This window comes from Cebus imitator, unplaced genomic scaffold, assembly GCF_001604975.1.
Source record: "Cebus imitator isolate Cc_AM_T3 unplaced genomic scaffold, Cebus_imitator-1.0 Scaffold407, whole genome shotgun sequence".
Lineage (NCBI taxonomy): Eukaryota > Metazoa > Chordata > Mammalia > Primates > Cebidae > Cebus > Cebus imitator.
This window is the reverse complement of record NW_016107722.1, coordinates 1,433,272-1,456,037: the sequence shown is the minus strand read 5'-3', so window position 1 is coordinate 1,456,037 and position 22,766 is coordinate 1,433,272. Positions and strand designations below refer to the sequence as shown.

The 22,766-nt window shown below is 43.7% G+C and overlaps 1 protein-coding gene across 5 annotated transcripts in view; it reads right to left on the bottom strand.

Moving 5' to 3' along the window:
- SAMD4A (sterile alpha motif domain containing 4A) overlaps positions 1-22,766 on the bottom strand; it is a 227,871-nt gene that overhangs the window by 43,646 nt on the left and 161,459 nt on the right. For 4 of the 5 annotated variants that reach the window (XM_037731568.1, XM_037731570.1, XM_037731569.1 and 1 more), the window contains 2 exons: positions 12,200-12,463; positions 475-584 (listed from right to left, as the gene is read on the bottom strand). In XM_037731568.1, coding sequence (XP_037587496.1) covers positions 475-584; positions 12,200-12,463 — 374 coding nt within the window. The remainder of the gene's footprint in view (positions 1-474; positions 585-12,199; positions 12,464-22,766) is intronic. The other variant, XM_037731571.1, reaches the window with a different exon arrangement.

Sequence of the window (22,766 nt, the reverse complement as noted above, 5' to 3'; positions counted from 1 at the left end):
CCAGTCCAGTTAGAAGCTAGCTGGTTTGTAACTGGACTAGACAATAGACAATGGATCTGTCACTTCCCAAACAAGCCAAGCCCTGCTCGGGCAGAAGGAGAGAGAACGGGAAAAGCAAAGACAGGGATGGATATTCTTTGTGGCATGGTCAGATATAACTCCTCCTAGGAAATTCCACCGATTCCTCCCTAGCACCTGGAACTTTCTAGTGTGCTGAGGTTATGCCTTTTCACACCACTTGCTCTCACCTTCATGTTCCTGCTTTCTGCTTGTCTTCCATCTCCTATTGGACTCTGAAGACAAGAATCCACCCAGCCTTACTCACCATGGAATGCTGGGCAGCATCCCACAGTTCCCAGGATAGGGCAAGCTACTGTGTGGGCATAGGTATGGATCTAAACCAGGTTGTCCAGGCCTTGAACTTCGGGTCCTGCCTGGGGCACTTCTCAGGGAACAGTCACATCAAGCACATACCTGCGCCTCCAGCTGGCACTCGGTGAGGGCCATCATCTCCTCATAGGTCATCTGGGAGAAAAGCGCGGCATATTTGTGCAGGCGGAGGCTTTTTAGCCAGGCTGGAACATCTGTGGCACAAGTTATGCGAGAGACGTGGGGAGAAATGAAAGGGAATGAGAAGAGGTGATGAGAGATGTAGGAACAGAGAAAGGAAAGCAGGGTGATGGTCAGAGAAAAAAAAGAAAAAAAATATACCTTTACGTTATTACGTATTTAATTTGAGCTGAGATGTACAAGACTCAGGCTAGCCCTGACATTCCTACTCGTGGGCTCCTTCATTCTACTTAGGCCAAGGGTACTAACTTGGGGTCCATGAGCTTCAGGGAATTCAGAAATTCCTTAAAGTTATATCCTGATTTGTGAGTAGATGGACAGTTTTCTGGGCAGAGGGCCATCCATAGCTTCCATGAGATTCCCAAAGGGGTTCATGACCAAAAAGATGGCAGGGAACAGCTGCCTTAGCTGGACCGTTCATCGATTTGTAAAGAGCTGGCTTAGAATGACAGAGCTACAGGGGCAGACTATGTCCTCAAGATAATTCCTTTGTACATTCAATGCAGATTTTCACACACAGTTTTCAACCACTGCCACAGTGATAGGAAAATAGTGGTCACTAATTCCTAGCCTGCCTGTCTTCCATCCCCTATTGGACTGATCTTTCCCCGTAAAAAATGCCTCCCTATATATACCTGAGGGCATCTTTGACTTTTTACTTGATTGTCAACCAAAAGAAAGGCTCAAAGATTGGCTGGGCCACAGAATAATGGGAGTTCTAAAGTGCATCTGAAATAACCCCCAAGTTTGGCATTCTAAAGTTAAGAAAAGTAAATAGTAACTGTATTGAAAATCCACAGGAGAACTATTTCCTTGTGAAATAAAAACAAAAGAAAGTATTTGCCCATATTCTTTAAGTCAGAGTTTATGAGCTGATAGGATCTTTGGAAAGTTTCCAGAATCATCTTCCCTCCTCCCCGAGGGAAGGTTAGCAGGCTATGTTCTTAAGAACTAGTCATTAAGCCTAGATCACAGAGCAAGTGTGTGGTGAAATGGGAACCAGAACCCAGATCTCCTGATTCTTAGCTCTTTCCCATAATGTACCAATTCTTGTAAAATAAGGACCGAACAGCCTACCAGTGGCTGAAAAACAGTGACTGCAAAGTACTTGCAAATGCTAAAGCACTGGGTCAACGTTATTCCTGTTTTTTTCGAAGTATTATCCATGATCAACCATGTTGACTGCAGGAGTCTACCAACTGCTAAGTGCTTTATTCTGAGGCACTGACCACACACATTCCGAAACAAGTGAGAACCTTCCACTTTTTCAGTGCTTAATGTTGGGATTGATGGAAGAGGCCAGGACTATTCTGAAATCAGGCCCTGCTTCCCGAGTGAACCAACTCTAGGCTTAGGGAATGTGGGTATGGGATAATCTCCTGAACTCAAAGATTTAGGTGGGGATGATGGGCCTGGTGAGATTACTTCTTGATTTGCAGTAATACAGAGGCCAAGGAAGGGGAATTTCCGGAGAACTGAAATTGTACAGACAATGGCATCTTAAGAACAGACTCAGTTATCTCAGTCTAGAAATCACTCCATTCTGTGCTTGAAAGCCCTTCACTCTGCTATGACAAGCAGGATCCCCTCTGTGCCCGTTATTAACCACCAACAGACAAGGCTTCCCCAAACACATCATAATGACCCCATACATCATCAAACTTAAACTGCAATTAGAGCAAGAGTCCAGGACATGGTAGCTCAGGAGTCTGGAACCTTCCATCCTGCAACATCCCAGAGCTATTTTACCAGACTTCGTTTTCCACCATGCTTTTATTTCTGCTGAAGGAACGCTAATGCTTCTGCAGAGTGAGTGGCAATGATTTTAACTACAGCGTTGTCTTTCAGGCCAATGGCATGTTACCACCCTGTCACCAGGTTTCATGTCTGCTATTTACATCTCAAAAGTCCCAAGTCACTGCTCAGAAAACTCAATGATCATGGTTCAGAGAAGCCTGGGTAACTCAATGCTGCTCTTGGGCACAACTCATCACAAAAGAGAAGGGAGCAGCCTCTTGGACCAAACTTTCACTGGGTGCCCTACAGCTGAACCGTGCAAAATCCACTGACGATGAACAGAATCCTGAGCTATTGAATCGTGTTGTAAACATGGTGCTTTATAAGCCAAGATGATAACGTGGTGTTTCAAGAGTCAGAAAGTATGGGGTGGGGTGCAAATCCCAGCTCAATCAGGGCTAGCTCCTTTTCTATAAAACTACTTTGACAACTAGAATTGCCCTGGTTAGAGGAATGGAAGAGCCGGCCTCAATCATTTAGTCAAAATGGGGGTCCATTGGGAGTAGTTTTCCTGGAAGAGGCTCCTATCCAACTACAAAACATGATCAGTTAGGCCTTCCTCAAGAGTTCCTTCTAGATGCATTCCTGGGCAACGTAATCTCCTTTTGTCCCTGTGTTCTTGAGGCAGGTACAGTACACAGGGACACTGCTTTTAGAGCAAGCATCTTCCCATCTCAGTGCCATGTGCTCAAAAAGCACTCCTTCCTGTGAGGAGAACTGATTAACAAAGAAGAGGAAATCCCAGTTCTTAAGAACACAGCCTACTAAACTTTCACCCTCTAGATTGAGGCACCTTCCCTTGCCAAGGATTAGAACAAACTCTGTTAAAAGAGAAACCAGAGAAGCAAAAGCCTTGACCATTTCATTCCCCTCAAGTCAGGAATTCTAATGACCTGGATGCTGGATTCTGAAAGCTGTTGGCCAGGGATAGACTCAAACTAAAAGCTCAGATTCTTTCCCGTGGTCCAGATGCCACACTGTTGGATGCAATGCTAAGAACCACCTACTGTAACTTCCCATTTACCTTTTACGTTCTGTGAAGCTGTGGGCTGTGGCTGTGGTTGGAGAATGCAGACAAGCAGGGAGCAGCAGAGCTGGTTCCTGCAGAAGCTGATATGTGACTGAAATCATGCATGCCTCTGGCTGGCACACAGCTGTTTCGCTTCCTTGGCTGCTCCTGATGGACATGTCAATGGGGGGTCTCAAACTAGAAAGTCACTCTCTTATACAGTGTGAGAAAGATAAAGATGCTTTTGCTATATGCTGGGCTGACTTCTTTGCCAAGTGTGGGAATCCTGGTATTTGCTCATTCAACATTTATTGAATGCCTAACGGAGCCAGGCTCTGTGAAGACATGACCCTTCCATCAAGGAACTTTTAATCTAGAGAGAATGGCTGACTTACAAAAACTGTAACAGCAACAGGACAAGTGTTGAGTATACATAATGTTCTAGGGGAGCACAGAATAATGAGCCTTTTGGTTTGCCATAGGGAGTGAGGGGTACCTTCAAAGTACAGTAGCTTGGAGTCTTCATTAGGATGGCCACAGTGAGGAAGTCATTTCAGGAAGCAGGAAGGAAACACAGAGTCAAGAGGGCATTCAGGGTAGAGCAGACGCATGGGTGGATGCAGGGAATGGCTAGAGACAAGGTGGGTCAAATAGGCAGGGAGTCAGGTGGCTGAGACAGGCAATACTGAACAAAGACAGTAGGCTTCATCTCATGGGTGGCGAGAAACTGCTGAAACCTGAGTAACAGAACACAATCAGACGAGTATGCTAGAAAGGCAATGACTGTCCATGTAAAGGCTGGCCTGGCAGATGGTGATGGTGGAGGCCAGAAGATGAACCCAGGAAGAACCTGATGATGGCCTGGGAGGCGTGACAGAGGAGAAAGAAAGGATCGAAACTGACAGTACTTGAAGATCAGGGAAGAGCAGGGGGTGACAGAGACAAAGAAGCTGGAGATGACTTCTTTGATTCAGGTTTGGTGTGACAGAGAAAACAGGGGAACAGCAAGTTTGGGGTGAGGAGAGAGAGGGTGAACTCCATTTGAGATCAGCGGGCTGTCAATGCCTTTGGGTTATACAGTGGGCGAAGTCAACCAGCAAAGGTCTTGGAAGAAAAGTCTGAGCTGGAGAACAAGGTTCCTTGTCAGTAGCTCATGGTGGTTGTCTTAGCCACAGAAGTGGATGAATCTCTCTGGCAAAGAGGATGGGGTGAGAGCCATGGTAGAGCTCTGGGAGCAAGCAGCAGGCTTTCAGGGGGAAGTGCAGGAGAGAATGCCAACAGGTGGGAGGTTTCTGGAACAAAGCACCACCATGCACGTGCACATCAGTGGGTCCCAGTCTTCATCCTTCAGAAAGCTCCTTCTAGACTTGCTGCAGTCCACACTGATTTGTCTTCTCCTGGTCATTCTTGATAACAGTGCTACGCCACACCCATCTTGTATATGTTCTATACTTGCTTGCTGGTCTTTACCAGTGGGATCCGGTCTTAAATCATGCTGATTTCTATTTCCTTTATAGAATTCAGATAAATCAGCCACAGCGAGGCTGGGTGGTATGTACAACACTTCACACAGAAGTGGGGCTCCAGTTAGAACTGGGGCTGCTTTTCTCTAATACATGCTTGCAAAAATGGCTGCAAATTTGAGTCAGATCAACAGACCATGCAGCACGTGACTCACAAACAAGGAAACCCCAGAACAGGGAAGGATGGGATCAATATTGCTGAAGAGCCCAATATTGAACACAGCATGAAGGGCAACAAGAAAGGCATCTCTGGAAGAGAGAAACATGAACAGCCTTGTTCCCATGCAAGGGCTCACGTGGGAAGATCAACTCCCATTCGCCACAGCAACCCAGGCTACTCTCAAAAAAAGCTCTCGCCCTCCAAGATATGACTGCACCCTTGGTCTCTAGGGGGAGAAGACGAAAGCCAGCTGAGGGGTAAGAAGGTACCCACTCTTCACTACTGAAGTGAAAAGGAAAATGTTCCTTTCAAAAATGAAGAGAAGTTTAGCAGCAACATCAGGGTTACAGAAGCTTGTCTTTATTTCTCGCCAGAGCAGAATCAGCAGCCTAACTCTGCTCCAGCCTCTGTGCAAGAGAGAGCAGGAGCCTTGGTCTCTGGCCTTGCTGGAGCTGGATCCTCCTCAGCGTGCTCCTTGATGCCAGGAAGTGTCCATGGAGGCCTCCAGGGAGGCTCCAGGCTTGTGGGAAGCATATATGGGTCCTGGAAGGTGAAAAATGGCCTATTTTGGAGTAAAATACCCACTTCGACGCATTATATACAAAGAGGTCCTAACCTTCTCCCTGCAGTTTCTGTTAGAGATGATATGTCAAAGTGCTGTTTTAAAGCAGCCTGCTTTGTGTCATTAGCAGTAGCTGTGTCCATATCAAAGGCTGCCCTCTGTGTACCTGCCAGGCCTTAAAGCTTCAGAGGAAGATATCTGCTTGGTAAGGAGTGAAAGTTAAAAGTCTCATCAGGGCTCTCAGCCTATCTGAGAAGAGTTAGCACAACTCCTGACCCATGAGCACCCATCCCTGCAGGTCACGTGTTAGCATTTGGAAACGGAAAAAAATAAAGCACATTTATTCAATACTGGCCTTCCTTTAAGTTAAATGAATTCAAGCAGGCAGCTAGAAAGTCAATATCAAGAAAATCATGACCAGTTTCAATGGCAGCCATGCCGAAACATGTCCCAGCCGCTCGTGGAGCTGTGCCACTCCCACTCCGTCACTCAGACCTCTGTGACTCTTGGAACTGCTGTATTTGCAACCTTTCTTACAGAAGTTTCTGACAGGTTCCTTTTACTTTTTTTTTTTTTTTTTTCAGATGGAGTTTCGCTCTTGTTACCCAGGCTGGAGTGCAATGGCGCGATCTCGGCTCACCGCAACCTCCACCTCCTGGGTTCAGGCAATTCTCCTGCCTCAGCCTCCTGAGTAGCTGGGATTACAGGCACGTGCCACCATGCCCAGCTAATTTTTTGTATTTTCAGTAGAGACAGGGTTTCACCATGTTGACCAGGATGGTCTCGATCTCTTGACCTCGTGATCCACCCGCCTCGGCCTCCCAAAGTGCTGGGATTACAGGTGTGAGCCACCGCGCCCGGCCTAGGTTCCTTTTTCTTAAAGAGGATCTCACTTCTCCATAGTTTTACTATTCTCATTATTTGAGAGGCAGAGGTTCAAAGGTCTACATTTCAAAAACAACTCAAAACCCCAAACCAGCTATTTCAGAGTAGACAACCTATTTCCTTTACTATGGAGAGAAAAAGTTCACCTAAGTTTCATCTAAGGAAAGACTCCTTAGAAAAAGCAAACAACCTATGTTCACAGTCAATGGCCCCTCCACTCTTAATTGCTGTTCCATCAAGGTTCCTGGAGCCAATGGTTCCCTTTTCTATTTTTATCATGTCTACATACAAATAATGCATCAGTTTCAATGACTTCCATATTTGTGTGTTATCATAATGTTATACATCATAAGCATACCCAGTTGGTGTTGATTCATAATGGTGAGGCTCAAGCTCACAGCAACAGAAACAGAGTGCCACTCTCTAGCCCTCTTCACACAGCCGAGTACAAGAAAGTCACAGAGCTCCTCGCCTCCGAGAAGCCCAAATCTATGGCCTTTTCTACCCAGCTACCTGGAATGAAGTCCCCCAGGTGAAACTGGCTTCAGGTAAGTGTACTATTACGCTGAAACTGTAGGTGAGGAGAGGAAGTCGGGGCTGTTGGCAAGGCTGGGCCAGCCAAGAGCATGGTGCACTGTGGGGCTCATGCAGGGGCTTGCACACCTCCACTGGAATGTTCCACAGTTCCCACACTCACCGGGCCCCATGCTGCCCGCCCCCCATTCTATTTTTCCTCCTCTATGCCCCTTGCCTTAAATGACACTGTGACTTATCCAGATGTCCGAGGCAGAAACGTGGGCATCATCCTAAATTTCTCCATGTCTATTCAATTGGTTATCAAGCCCTCTCAGCTCTAGTTTGTCAATAACCCCTAATACTCCTTTATCTCTATTCTCACTGCTGCTTGCCTCCATCCCACTTTCCTTTCCCTCTCAATTACTGAAACATCTTCCACCTCTCTGCCGGCCTTCAAATCTGGAATCCCCTGTCCCTTCCTCACTTTGATGTGTCTTCCATTCTGCTTTGAAGGTCATATTTCTAATATATAAACCTAAGCAGGTCATTCTGCTGTAGAGAAGTTCCTTCAACAGCTTTAGGATAAAAGAGAATATCCTTTGCAAGGCCCAGGGTCTGGCTTTTCCCTCTCCAGACCCCCTTTTCCCATGTGCCCTTAACATTCAAGCCATGGGATCCACTTGGTCAAGCTCACTTGTCACTACGATTTCCTGAATGCTCTTCCCTCTGCATAGAGTGCCCTTCCTTCTCTTACTATTTGGCTGACCCACAGAGCTCTGAGACTCAGCTCTAGGCCTCTCCTCCTCTAGGAACTTTCCTTAACTTACCTCCACTTTGAATGAGGGCCACACATGGTGCCTGCCCTGACCCAGGGCAAGTCTTTAAGAAAGCATGTTTTCACAGCAGGACACTTGCATTAAGTGCCCATTTTTTGCTCATCTGATAGTGATTTGCTTCAGGCAGGAAGAGTTTCTCTCACCCGTCTCCCAGAAACTAGTTAGTCCAAAGTTTCTCTCAGCAGGTGCTCAAAAAAGTCAACTGACTTGAATGAGGACAAAAGCAACCTGTGAATCAGTCATTTTCCCCTTCTCTTTCCTCCCATGTAATGCGGCTACATCATTCATCACAGCTGTGGCATTCTGTTAAGTCTTTGGGTGTTGGGTTTATGTACCATCTTTGAAAACATGGTGCTAATGTAAGTGGCAAATGTGCATCTTCTGCCAACTGAATTGTGTACTTTCTTTCTAGGAAATGATGGGAATGTCTTTTCTCTCTTTCTTGGCCACCTGAAAGCCTTGTATGAGACAAGATGCAACAAAGCACATTCCACTCATGAATTGCCCAGGGAAAGAATAGCATTACAGTTGAGTACCAACTCACGATCGAGAACCTTTCCCCTGGGATGAGTCACTGTGAAGTTTTTGAAATGAACAAAGACAAATGGGTGTGGAAAGCAAACCAGCCTCCTTAGTCCGAATAGGTATAACCAGTAGCTTCCACAGGGAAGGGTAAAGGGAAGAAATTTCATATTTCAGTTGTTTCCCATTTTTCTTGGGTTAGTTTCAAGTTGAATGGTGGATCTCATTTTTTCTTTAGCTTGAGATATTATTGTGAGACCTCCACCTCAAGAGACATTTAATCTGTACTTCGAAGTCTATTGAAACCATCAGGATGGCCATTTACTAAAGAAGGAAAACCAAAGCACTGTGGGCAGATGTCATTAATCCTTTGAGAGCAGGAGCTGGTCTACATAGGAGAGAACTTAGTGACAGTCCCTGGCAGGAATGCTAACACCAAGACAGGAAGGGGACTTGATCCATGCATGTGAAAAATGAAAAGAGCAAGAACGCTGGGCTTGAGATTTATTCCACACTCTTGACCCAAGAGGCACACTCCTAAGGGGTGATGTGTAGCCAGACCTGGCCAGTCTAGCTAGATGAAAGGAAGGAATGGATGAATACCACAGTGTTTCAGAGAGATACTCACAGCTGTTGGCCAGAAAGAGGAATTCACACTAAATCAAGATCAACTATAGTAACTTTTCATTCTTTTCCCAAGATGCAAGGTGAGGGCAAAATACATTCCCTATGGATTTAAGAATTCTCCCAAATTCTACCAAGGTTTCTTGTTGTTCTTCTAAACTGGATGGTTAACAATTAGAAAAACAGCATTAGATGACAGTACCCCAAGGTGGACCAGCAAGTACTTTACAACAGCTGACACTCCTGCCAAAGGGCCTGGGTCAGAGGAAAGAAAGATTGTGGACCCAAAAGGAACAGCTGGCTCTTTTTCAAAGCACCTCACTTGGTCTTATATCTCATTTCTTTTTTTATTTTTATTTTTATTTGAGATGGAGTCTCACTCACTGTTACCCAGACTGGAGTGCAGTGGCATGATCGTGGCTTACTGCAACCTCTGTCTCCTGGGTTCAAGTGATTCTCCAGCTTCAGCCTCCCGAGTAGCTGAGATTACAGGTGCGTACCACCACACCTGACTAATTTTTACAGTTTTAGCAGAGACTGCGTTTTGCCTGTTGGCCAGGCTGGTCTTGAACTCCTGACCTCAGGTGATCTGCCAGCCTCAGACTCCCAAAGTGTTGGGATTACAGGTGTGAGCTACCACCCCTGGTCATATCTCATTTCTTTAAAAGTGTGAATTATCTTTAAAACTTTAAACCAGCAACCGCTCTTAGATGCAGAGCTCAAATGACAAGCCCTTGGGTTATGAGCAGGGCTGCTTCTTGGGTGCACTCCTAGGAAGCCATTTTGAATAATATCTGGTGGTGGAAGAGTCCGCAGCAGTGGCATCTTGCAGCAGGGCTGGGGAGGGACATTTGTATTGAACAAATACTGGCCCGTGACACTTTGGAATGCTAGTGTTTTTGGATGCGGACACCTTTTCTGTCTGACCTGTCAGCTAAACTGCAAATATACTTTTCCCACAAATAGAATCCTTCATCATCTATGTTTCTTCCTTCAAACATTTTTTGCCATTTAACTTGCTAATGACTTTATACTTGGAATCCCAATCCAGTTCTTGGAAGAAGGAAAATTCAATAGGTCAGCAGAAGGGAAATACATCCAGCCATCAAATAGCCTGTTTTCTGGCTACACCCCTTGCACCTATAAAGAAAATCCAGGATATGAGATCTTGTGCCATTTTTCTGATTGAATAGGCTCTGAGGTGACCATTCTAAAGAAAGGAATCAAATAAGCTTAGATATGGTATATTCCTTAACCTTTGCAGTATTTTGGCTTTTGTCCTAAAATGGGGATAGGGCATTTATTCAAATTTTCTCTCATTTCTCTTTAAACACCTGTTATCTTTATTTCTCACCTCAAAATGGCAGCGCTCAAGGAGCATACCTTTACCTACTTTGGAAGAATGTCAAAAGTGTACATAAGTGCCTTAAAAAAAAATGGAAAGAAAGAAAACAAAGTAAAAGGAGGAAGAATAAATGTCCAAAAACCAGAGAGTGGAATCAGCATTCTTCTATGGGCGAGATCTTTATCCTGGTGAATGCCCCTCCTATAGGATCCTCCTTGCTCTTCAAACACAAAGGTCAATGCCTCCTCCCCAGTGACTCATTAGAACAACAGCATAGGCTTTCTTGGAAACTTGCTGTCCGGACATTGGACTTCACTTGGAAAGAAGCTAGTTAAAAGCAATGGCTGTCTCAGCCTCCCTTGGTCCTTCAGCTATTTTGATGCCCATTGCCAGATGCCAAACCAGGCTTACCTAGAACAGAGTTGAGCCTCACCTGCTATGCATCACCTGGGGCTCAGCTGCTTGACTACATAACCATGTAGCATAAACACAGAAATGGGTTTTGCTAGCGCTCCCAAAGTATGATACAATTCCCTGAAAACTCTGAAATAGAAAAAGGACACACATCCCCTTCATGCCTCAGTGACACATGGTTTTTGCTGCCTGTTATATACCTTTAAAGACCCATTTACAGCACCAGAGGAAAACATCGAGACACATCCCCTCACTCTGGGCCCTCAGCACTGAAACCATCAATGGGATGGAGGTAGGAAAGAGAGGCCTAAGCAGGGGGGAGATTCAAGGAATGTGCCAGGGGAGCAGTTTCATGTTAGCCTCATTCCCAGAGTTGACAAGCTCCATTTGCCAGCCTGGTGTGCCCTTATAACCTGCACCTGGGCAATCATGGGCAAGCTTTCTGTCCAGGCTTCCATGAAGGGAGAGGGAGGGGAATCAGTACAGAGCTTCCTATGTCAACACTGATTATTTACGAGGGGAAGATCAGAAAACAGCAAAACCTCAGGACTATTAACGCCAGCTAAGAGGGTGTTCTCAGAGCCTCCCCTCAGCATGCTAGTGCTTACACCATCTCACATGGTTACTAGTGTGTCTCTCATGCGCATCTTTGCCTAAGGGCTTCCCAGCCCTTATACAACTGGAGTCTAAAAATATAGCATGCACGTATCCTCTTTGTACCTGTCATAAGTAATCTGGAAATCTATCTCCTGATGAATACCTTTAGAAGAGGGTAGATTCACAAGGCAATGGAGGAATTTATTTATGTTGCACAAAAGGCCTTTATCACCTGTATGCAAATCTGTTATCAGGATTAAAACACTGTTAGAGAGTCACAATGGTATTTTCATGTCCCTTAAATAGATGCAGAGGAAAGGGTTTAAGGGTTTCTATGGATATCAATGAGAAGAGGAGAGAGAAAGGAAGCACCACTGCAATTCTGCATTAAGATATATTTAAAAAGGAAAAAAAATCCCGTGCTTTGTTTTTCTGAGTTATTGACGGGTCCCTGGCCACAGCAACCAGGTGGAAGGCTGCAGCAGCTCAGTAGCTTTTCAAACAGAAGATCCTATCACCGTTAGCTGTGACTCATTTAATTGTCGGCAAGTCACTGCAATGCAAAGAAACAAAAACAGAGAGAGAGAGAGACAGAAAGAGTGTTGACCTCTCTAACTCTGGTGCCTATTTCCCAGATTTTGGCAAGATGCACTGGAAGGGGAATCTGAGGCCTTTCTGCCATGGTCAACCTGGAGTTCTGGAAGGGACAGGTCAAATGAGTAAGCCTGAGGAAGGGGTGGGCGCCTTCTCTCTTGCTGACTACCTCTCTTTTTTTTACCCTCTGGACTCCGATAAAGGGAGGGGCTCTGTCCCCAGCGGTTTCTCATTTAGTCACTCACCTTTCATACCACTACCTTCTTCTTGGAATGTGTTACGAGCAGTGGTCTGATCTTCTAAGTGTTCACTCCCACCACTTCCTGAAGAGGCTACACTGCTTTGTGGAGACAGGGGGGCATGATCGGATGGGAGGCACTGAGGTCCTCTAGCTCGTAAGTCCTCATGAGACATCCATCCATGTCCTAGAGGCTGGTTTGGCACATTCATGGGTGGGGTAAGGGACACAGATCGTTTCAAAGGGCTGTGGTGTGCCTGGCCTGAGAGAACTGGAAAAAAAAAATAAAATGAAATAGGTTATTCCCCCCCCTTTATCCTGGGACGCCAAAGAACCCACAATACCTCTTCACCCTGAGAGATACCACTAACTGTCTTACAACTCCATCCATGGTCACAGCAGGTTGAATACAGGCCTGGCATGGTCGTTTTCTTCAGGTGGTTTAAAGGGATGCTGTCTGTCCCTCTCAGTGGGTTGGGTTTCTCCAAGGAGGGCACACCTATAGTGCCCACACATTGGTCCTTAGCCTTTGTGGGTCTGGATCTGGTTTCGGTTCTAACTCCAGAAATCAGGATTCATAGGAGTGGCCCAAAAATCAGGCAAGGCTTCATAGCCATCTGCCAAAAGCAAAAAGAACCTGTGCTGGACAAGTTTGTTGTTTTTTAGACATAAATTCTGACATTACCCATGTTGTTCAGGAGGACATCTTCAAGGGCAGGCAGGCTGGCCATTGTTTGGGATCTTTGCAGGGCTGAACGAGAAGAAGGTGGACTAGTCTTTCCAACCAGGACTCAGGAAACTATTGCCTCTGAAGGGTGGTACAGCTCAGCAGGGGCCCCAGTACTAATATGACCTCAGGGTCTGTGTACTACAGCTCGCTGAGGGTGAAAGGGCCGCTTCTTCTAGGGCCAGTTCTCTCCCTTGGCCTCACAGGTCAATGCCAAACTCTGTATTGCAAACACTTCCAGGTAACAAGGCTTTCATTCAGAAGCCGGTGGGGTCCTCTCAGGAAGCTGGGGATGGTTTTTACCAGCATGTTCAGCCCTCTGCACAGTGGGCAACATCTGCGCAGCCCCCATCTTTAATTTCTTTTCCAGAAAACTAGGAAAAAGCCACATAACTCATACAACTAGCCAAATTAAATTGAAGTCATTCAAGGGAGGGATTTAACAAAAACCAACACCGAGGGAGCCGACGTTACCCTTGGTTGGTTTTTCTGGGTGTGTAAAGTGACAACTCTACAAAATAAGCCTATTCATAACATTCTCTCAGCACCAGTTCCTGACAGGTCCAGTTTATTTTGACTGCTGCTGTACTAACATGGAACTGAGCCACATGCATTTTTAAACATTTTTCAGGGAAGCCATTAAATTCCGTCTCAGGCTCTGTCCCCACCAATGAGGCATTTGCTCTCCCACACTTAGACGACCGCTTCTTTGTGGGTGTTAATCTGTGTTTTCAGTAAGCAGAGGAGACACTTCCATGGTGAGCAGTCCTGCTTTTGGTTATGCTGCGTTTCTGGTGGGGCAGTCCTGACATAAAGGCCTGCACAGATTACTGTGTCCCCCGCTTCAAAAGATAAAGACCAGAGTCAAAAGGCTGGATGTTTCCAGAAAGTATGTTTGGGGCAGTAGTGGGCTAGGTAAGCTGCTGCCGGGCAGCTGGCAGTCACCACGCCTGGGAGCCGTGGAGTTCATGCCTCTACGGTCAGTGTTTCCATCTGGTCTTGTGTGGCCAGAAGGACAGCCTTGCATGTGAAGCGGGGACAATCAGAAGGGCTAGAAACTTCTTTAGGAATGAAAAGGGAGGACAAAAGACAGCTGCTGAGTTTAGTATTTGTAACCTGAGAAATTCCTAATTTGGGTAGATTCTATCAAAGGCAAAGAAATATAATCTAACTTAAAAAAAAAAAAGCAAAGGGAATATATCGTTTAAAAAATATTGACCCTAACAGGCTGAAATGGCTTGCATTGCTACTAAACAGACTAGGGAAGAAAGTATTTTAAAGGGCTCCCTGGAAAATGCATTGCTACCTGGTTGGATCAGAATTAGCAAGAGAAAAAGGCGGGGGAAAGCACAGAAAAAAAATAAAAAGGAAGCAGCAGCAAAAATGAAGAGAGAAGCCAATAGCAGGAAAAGCCAGACATCCAGAAAATCCATTTCATGCCTGTCTAAGTATTTATATAAAATTGGGCAGACTTGTTTAGAACTGCCGCAAGTGCCGGGACATTCCAGCTTAGACATCTTTGCTTTCTGGTACTTCCGCAACCATTTCAGAATATCTGGTGGATGCTTTGACTGGTGCCTGCCTGGTGAACCCCAAGTGGAAGTGGGGGTTCCTCTGCATAGCCAGGATTAGAGTCAGTCTGAAACCACAGAAACAGGCCTTGCCAAAGAGGGACACACAGCTCAGAGCCAGCGGAACCCTTATGGCCTCTAAACCAGCCAGTGGAACCTGGGCTGGTTAGAGGCCACAACTGAATAGGTAACTAATTGATGACCACGGGAGGTTACTGCTAGGATAGTCCTCATCTTTCGTATGGCTGCTGAGAACTATACAGTAGGTACATTGTAGTTTAATTGTATTATGTCATGGAGCCAATTTGCTTCCTTCCATTTATTTATTTTTTTAAATCCATGCCATCTCCTCCACTGAAGGGCATCCTTGGGGAAGCTGTCAGTTACCCAAGGACTTCACTGGCTAATGAGATTGGAGCTAAATGTTTACCTAACTTAATGGACTTACAGGGATTTATACATAGAAACCTATACCCATTTCTTCACACTTTTCTGAGCTTAACTGAAGTCATAAGGGATACGACATGAACTTGGCCTCTGCTTCTAAGGAAAAATTAATTACACCTGAGGTGCCAGGGTCTTTTCTTGATGACTTTCTATGAAGGCCTCATAGCCTCTATGTCATAACGGATACTCTTTGGTTCCCATAGCTGCCACCAAATTCAGGAATATCTCCCTAGGAGCCAATGTGCTGTGGCAACCAAGCACGATGCCTCACACTAAGCTTCTGATTTGCAGACAGGGCTGTGGGTTTAGAGCCAGGCTGAATGCCACACCTCAATCAAAAGTCATGCTGGGCAAATGCCTCTATTCTCCAAAAAGAACCGAGGCCAGGAAGCAGTACAGGCTTGTCTTCCTGTGGGAAGGGGATGCAAGCAGGTGACAGGTGCCTTGGCAACAGGGCCACTTTGGGATGAAGACACATCTTCAGGTCTAGCAATGGTAACCACAAAGCTGATGTTGGTGCTGCCTCTTGTGCTGGAGCACTTTGTTTGGCAGAGGAAATAATGTCATGGGCAGAAAGAGGCGATAAGAAAATAGGGCACGCAGCTGTGGAGTTGAATAGGGGCCAGTGGCAGAGTAGGAACACTTGTTTCATCCCCAGCCCCTACCCCGTTTTAACTAAGAGATCTCATGTAGAGTGACGACAGAGAGTAATATGAACATTCGAGCAGAATTTTTTTTTCTCCTAGGAGTAGGGCGGGAAGATTAGTAAATACTGACTTCTGAGAAGCTTTTCAGCGTGGTACTAGCTGCCCCAGGGTGTCTCTAGCTAGAGGCTTCTAGATGTTCTTGCCTGTGGTCTGCTGGGCAGTAGGCCACAGCTAACGATTCATTCAGACTTCAGCTACCCAGAAGTCCTATTCAGATGCTGCTGAATTAAGTATATCTTTTTAAAAGAAATCTCAATGTAGATTAGAAACTGGCAAGTCCAGCAGAACTGAGGGCCTCAATTTATACTGCATTTGCAACTTTCATACTAGTGTGGGTAGAGGGACAGCATATTTCAAGATGAATTCATTATATTGAAAAGCAAACTAAAAATTACTCAGAGTAACAAAATTGTGCCTTTTTGCTCTTAAAATGTAGAAACTGAAATTTAATATTGCATACAGTATGGATCCAAAATTGCTTGCATTTTTAAAAACCTCTATAAAACATTTTAGGTCTGTATATACACATATGTATGCCAGTATGCATGCATGCATATATCATTAGGATATGGTCATTTTTGGAATATTTTTAAATTCAAATGAATCAAAGTAAATAATAAGTGTGAAGTAAATCTCGTTGAAATATGGACACAGCAGCTAGAAGTCATCTTGCTACAGCAGTCAGGCAGTGCGAGGGGAGTACAGAGGTTCTTATCCTCTTGTTATCAACTTGGTCATGCTGTCAGGACCAGTCAGCTTTTCTGACCTCATCTAGCTTTATGATTTTTCATCTCCTAGCATCTTTAATGAGACCCCTTTCAGTACCTTTTAAGGGGAAAATATGATACCTGGCTCTGGGTTCTGTTCATTTAAGTATTTTCTTTAAATCCTGGGATTCAGATTTCTTTCCCATTTCCTTTGACCAACTTTGACTCCATCTTGATTTTGTTTATTGAAATAAGAGTCAGGAAAAGATGTTTCCGACTATTTAGTACTGCTTAAGGAAAATTAACTGTATCTACCTTTTTCTGCCTTCTTATCTGAGAAATAATGGAGTTTATGGATGAAAGAAAGTTTGGGTTAGTGGCCCAAGTATCTCCTTGGTTCATTGTTAGGTTAAATACATACTCACTGTCAAGGAGAAAAGTGATCCACACAAGCAAATAGTTTAGATAACTGAAGCTTGAGTCTTACACCAAAGCTTTATCCAAACAAACTTTAACAAAGATCTGTCAAAGACACATTGTGTATTTCTCTGCTCTCCTTAAATTGACACGTGGAATGCAATTTATGCTTTAAACATTATATAAAGCATAATTTTTACTAATTTATAATAAATTAAATGATTTTAAAATTATTTAAAGCATGCTTTAAAAATGCTATGAACATATATTCCTAACATTTTAGGACTGGAAGCCTCCTGAAAGAATTCAGTAATGCCTAATCTGGGAGCTGTGGGTCCCTGGGTAGTAGAAAGACCCCAAAATCCCTCCATACCCCAGGCCTTGTTAGTGCATGAACTGCTATGTCACGGATGACTTTTCTACGTGTAGAGAGGGTATTGAAATTAATACAATATAAATTAATATAAATTAAACCTATGCTGAGTACCTGGGCCTTTGGTCTTTTTTTAAAAAAATTAGCAGATTTGAAATACAATTGTGGTTTTAGTGGGGATCCCGATTTTTAAATATTAGTTATTAATTTATACAGTTCACATGTACTATTGGTCTAGCACACTCATTTGACAGAGGTGATCTGTTGCTTCATGCCGTCTTCATTGAGTTAGGCTTCAATGGGCAGTCTGGGTAGCCTCAGGAACTTGTGTGCTGTATACCTTCAACTGTTCAACTGTCTCCTCAAATTCAAGCCAACCATTACTTCTCTCTGCTGCATTATGTGTTTCCAACTATTTCCAGGCTTAGCATTTTGTTTTCGAGTCCACAGTCTAGACTGCTGAAGCTGTTAGAAATTTGGCTTCCTTTTGAATATGGGTATTCAATATTCCTACATTACTAATATTCTCCATACCAAACCAAATTCCCTGGGTTCTCAACCCAAGGTTGGGCTCTGTGCTCTCACCATGCCCGGTGAGTCCAGCCACAGAGAGATGATCTGCAACTTTAATCTTTTTTCCTTCTAAGTTAGTCTCTCCTCATTTTTAATTCAAGAAGCTGCCTTTCTCATAGAAAAACATATGCTTCATTACATTTTCAAATTTCTAGATGCTCATATGATAGAATTCAATCCAAACAGCTAGCACAAGTAAACCTTATAAAAAGAAGTCGTTCCAATTTAGGGGTTTTAAAAGGTCGAATGCGGAGACCAAGTATTTGCATATTATTTTAAGATATCTTAGAATATTCCTCCTGAATTAAGAGGTCCTGCCCAATTCTCTATGACTCAGGTAATGTATCCTGTGTGTCTACATACCTAGGACAAAACAGGGCAGAATCTTACTTCTATGTTGCTAATTTTACTTATCTGCTACTTTAACAATATTTTCTAGACTCATTCCCAAAAGAAATTTAGAAGTATCAGTAGAACCTTTTCTGAAAACAAAAATCTGAGAGTTCATAGCATATAATTCTTAAGTTTTGTTGCTGGAGATGGTTTGATACTTATCAAGTTTAAAGAGGAAAAAGTGCAGCCCACTGCTAGCTACAAAAAGGTGATTGTTTCAAAGGAATTGGGTGGGGGTGGGTGTTTCTGTTCATTCCATTAGGTTTCAGACTGCTTCTCAGTGATATTTCAGGTTCCATCCCACAATTTTTTTCTGATAATATCAGTTTCAGAGCATCTAAGAACTACTAAAGGCTTTCAATTTTCAAAGAACGTTCAGCTAACACCACTTGTATAAATAATTTTGCTTAAAAAAAAGGCAACATTTTGAGCAAGACTCAATGGTGAAATGACATTAGACCCTGGATTCCTCTTCTTTAGTTGGTTTTGTGGTGTCACAACCAGTAATCTGAAGCCCTGTGGTGGGAATCTTTGGAGAAGAAAAGATTAATAGTACTTCAAGAATACATTTCGAAACATACAAAACCAGAGTATTTGATCAGTGACATCATGCAGAAAACGAAAACAAAAACAAAAAAACCCCCACCAGATTTGTGTAAGTGGAGTAGAAGGGAGAGGAAGAGAGGGGAATATTAATCACTAAGGTTAAAATTAACATGCTCTGTCATCACTGCTTCAGGGAATAGATTAAAAGCCAATCTGAAAGGTTAAAAGCCTCAACTCTGCATGCTTGCTCTCTGCTTCTCAAACAAGGGTTTGAAAAACCAGTGCTTAGAACATCTGAACACCAGAAGATTCCCCTAAACAGGCTTGGGACTCCACCTCATTCTAGGGGAAGAAGAGAGAACATGCTACAAAGCAAAGATGTGGTTTGTGGATGGGATGCTCCTGACAAGCCCAAGGAGGAAGCCACACACTTTCTGTAGAAAGAAAGTGTATACTTGCCTATACAAACCAAAGCAAACCAAATCAAACCAAACCAAAAGGAGACTCTAGAAGAAGAAAAAGCTGCAAAGGACATCACAACAGGGATGATAAATACACACAGCGAGCTTTGTCTTTCCCCCATGATGTCTCGTTTTCATATAGCACTGAAATGAAAGCATTCTGATGCAGGGAAAAGCATCTGGGGAGGCCTTCCCAGTACCGTGAGTCCTTGTCACTGGTGTCAGCTCTCACTGCTCTGCAGATGCCTCAGTCTTTGGGCAGAACAAAGATGTATGTTTCTGCCTTCACATCATCACTTAAACATTTGAGCTTTTAAGAAATAAATTAGAATGTTTCTGGCAGACTTTTATTACTGTATTAATCTTTGGTACATTTCATTTGTCCTCTTTTGTCAGCTTCTATAATGGCAAAACTGGGTGTCCTCCAGTAGAAAATCTATTTTAGATAATAGCTGTTTGACTTTACATTGTCATTATTTATGAAATACCTTAGACAAGAAGCCAATATGTATATACTTTAAACAGAAATCAGTAAATTTCATCCACACTTAACTTCGAATCAAGCAATCCTAAAAGGACACTATCCCAATCCTTTCATTCCATCCTATCAAAACCAATGACAACTTTCATCAACGACAAAAGTAATTTCACACCTTTGAAGCAGATGTTAGGCTAATTCAAGAAATGACGGGATCAACCCCGGTATTTTGAAGTCTCCTTTATACTGGGTTAACGTCTACTTTCCTGTATTGTTTCTTTTTGTATCTACAGTTATACTAAACCCTTAGGTTATCCATGAATTTCTATCCACATAGAATAAAGAGATTTCGAGAAATGAGTTTAGACAGAACTGTAGAATTTTATTTATTTATTTCACCAAGTAGGGAAAATAACGGAGTTAAGCAAGTGCCCAGGGGTGAATTTAAGCAGATATTTCCTTTTTAATGTTCTGACCTATCTGTAAAAATTCTCTGGTCACTGTGTGTAGAGAAGCAAGACAGTAGAGAAACTCAGGAAGCTACATGTTCAATGACAAAACCTTGCCACCTACCCTTTTCTCAAAAGGTAACTCTCAAATTTTAAGTGTTGTTTCATCAGCTCACATGCCTGTGCAGAAGGTGCTTCTGAGGTTTATGCAATACAGCATCCATCCTGCACTTAACAACACCTAGGCTGCTACTGAGTGTGGGAACCAGCAAGACCATCCAACTTTGGAACTTCAAATAGCCAGGATTACACGATTGAGCCACCAAGACCCTTTCAAAGCATCAGTCCCAAGGGGAGGGCCAGAGTTGCTGAACAAATCATCAGGGTGTCCTTTAATATTGTGTTACTACCAGCACTTGTCAAGAAGAGCAGTGACTCCATTGCTTCAATGGAGCTACCAAAGGATATTTTAAAACCGTGTCTACTAACTCCTGTCTTGAGCTGAACTACAGGCCGGGTCTTCCTTCAGTACTGCTGAAGCTTAAAGGCTCCCAGATGACATGGAACAGTGGCTCTCACCGAGCAGGCAATGACAGGCATCGTTAGATGCCTAAATCCTACAGCCAACAGGGCCGTGACTCAGCAGCCACATGCATGACCAGGATTTCTCTGAGTATGAAACCCTAAACTCTGCCTTGATCAAACAGCCTTTTTTCTTTTCTTTCTAGATTTAGGAGAAGGGCTATAAATAATTAGCAATGTATTATGTAGCCCTGACTCATTCTTAACTTAGCTCCTTGATAAAAGAAGGAGACAGGGAGATTCTCAGCATGGCAGCTAGCAGGGCAATTTACTGATTAGGGAATTGGTTCTTGTTTTCATTAAAGCATTCAATCTACATGTCAAATGCAACAATGCACATAAATGACCATTCAAAAAAAAAAACCACACGATTTGAGCTTACACTACTAATTAGATGATTTTTTTGTTGTTGTTAATTAGGAGAAATTGGATGGTTTAGTCTTTCCTGGCTTCTTAATTACATTTGATTGAACCGCCATGTGATTCAGACAAGCTCTTGAGGCTCCACTACACCCCAATTCCCACTTTCTCCGCACCTTCAGCTGCTTACCAAATTTTAAACTGTCACAACCTTACCCTGTGGGTGTTGGAACATGGTGAGATTGGAACTGTGTTTGTAAAATTGATTTACTATGGTCTGTAATTACACATAATGATTTGAATTTTTGACTTGGCACTGCATTTTTCATTTAAACCGTACGGTTCTCCTCTGCCCCAGAGAAACAACGTTTACGTAATTGCTCTCAACTCATCTACTTGGGGTATTATAAATCAGTCGTGCAATAAAAGACTTTCAGAGACACGGCAAGCTCGAGGTTCCTGGCATAATTCAGCGCTCAGGACTGTTCCAGCTTAAGGACAGGAACTGAACAGCATTCATTTCTTATTGGGTATGAAATGGAGAGGGTTGTCTGGAGCTACAGACCACGGCAGCAAAGAGAACAGGCTGTGAGGGCAATCAGGAGGGCTGGGCTGAGCCCAGATACCAGCTCAAGTCCAGAAGCTAGCTTTCCTTTGCTCCTTTTCCTGCTGGTTCCCCATCACCTGTTATACAAACAGGCTCTGTGTGTGTGTGTGTGTGTGTGTGTGTGTGTGTATCTACATGTCTATGTACCACTGACCCTCATTATTCATGGATTCTATCTTTGTGAACTCATCTCTTGCCAAAATTCATTTGGAGTCAATCCTTGTAGCCTTTCCATGGTCATACGCAGACACAAATAGAGCAGTCGAAAATTCAAGTCTCCCCATGCACTTGCTCCCAGCTGAGGTGGAGGAAAGTGAAGTGCTGCTTTCTTGTTTCAGCTCTCTACTATAAACAAGGGTCCTTTCTATGGTCTATTTAGTGCCATACTTTTCACGTTGTTGTGTTTTCTGTTGACAATTTGACAGTTTAAAATGGCCCCAAAGCATAGTGCTGCAGGGCTGCCTAGTGTTCGCGAGAGCAAGAAAAAGCGGCTGTTGGGGCCGGGCGTGGTGGCTCACACCTGGCATCCCAGCGCTTTGGGAGGCCAAGGAGGGTGGACCACTTGAGATCAAGAGTCTGGCTAACAGGGTGAAACCCCATCTCTACTAAAAATACAAAAATTAGCCAGGCATGGTATTGCACACCTGTAAACCCAGCTACTTGGGAGGCTGAGGCAGGAGAATTGCTTGAGCCCAGGAGACAGAGGTTGCAGTGAGCCAAGATTGTGCCACTGCACTCTAGCCTGTGTGACAGAGTGAGACTCCATCACAAAAAAAAAAAAAAAGGAAAAAAAGGCTGTTGTGATAAGCTTCATTTAGGTATGAATTATGTTCTTGGTTGGGAGTTCAACCTTAACTAATCAATAATATATATTAAATAAACTATCTTTAAACAGAAACACACATAAAACAACATTATATACTGATAAGGTGACAAAAATGTTCCGACCACAGGCTTGAAGGAACCCACCCCTGTATTTTCCTTAGGATCAATCATTCAGTATCCAATAATCCAGTGTTCACAGCAGCTTTATAGAATGCAATTACCCTGAATGAGTAAAATACTATCTGTACACATTAATATAAACTCTTCACTCCACCTTCCATCTTGCGACTCACATTTTTCTCCTACGCCATGGTTCTCAACCTTGGCTGCACATCTGACATCCTTTGAGCC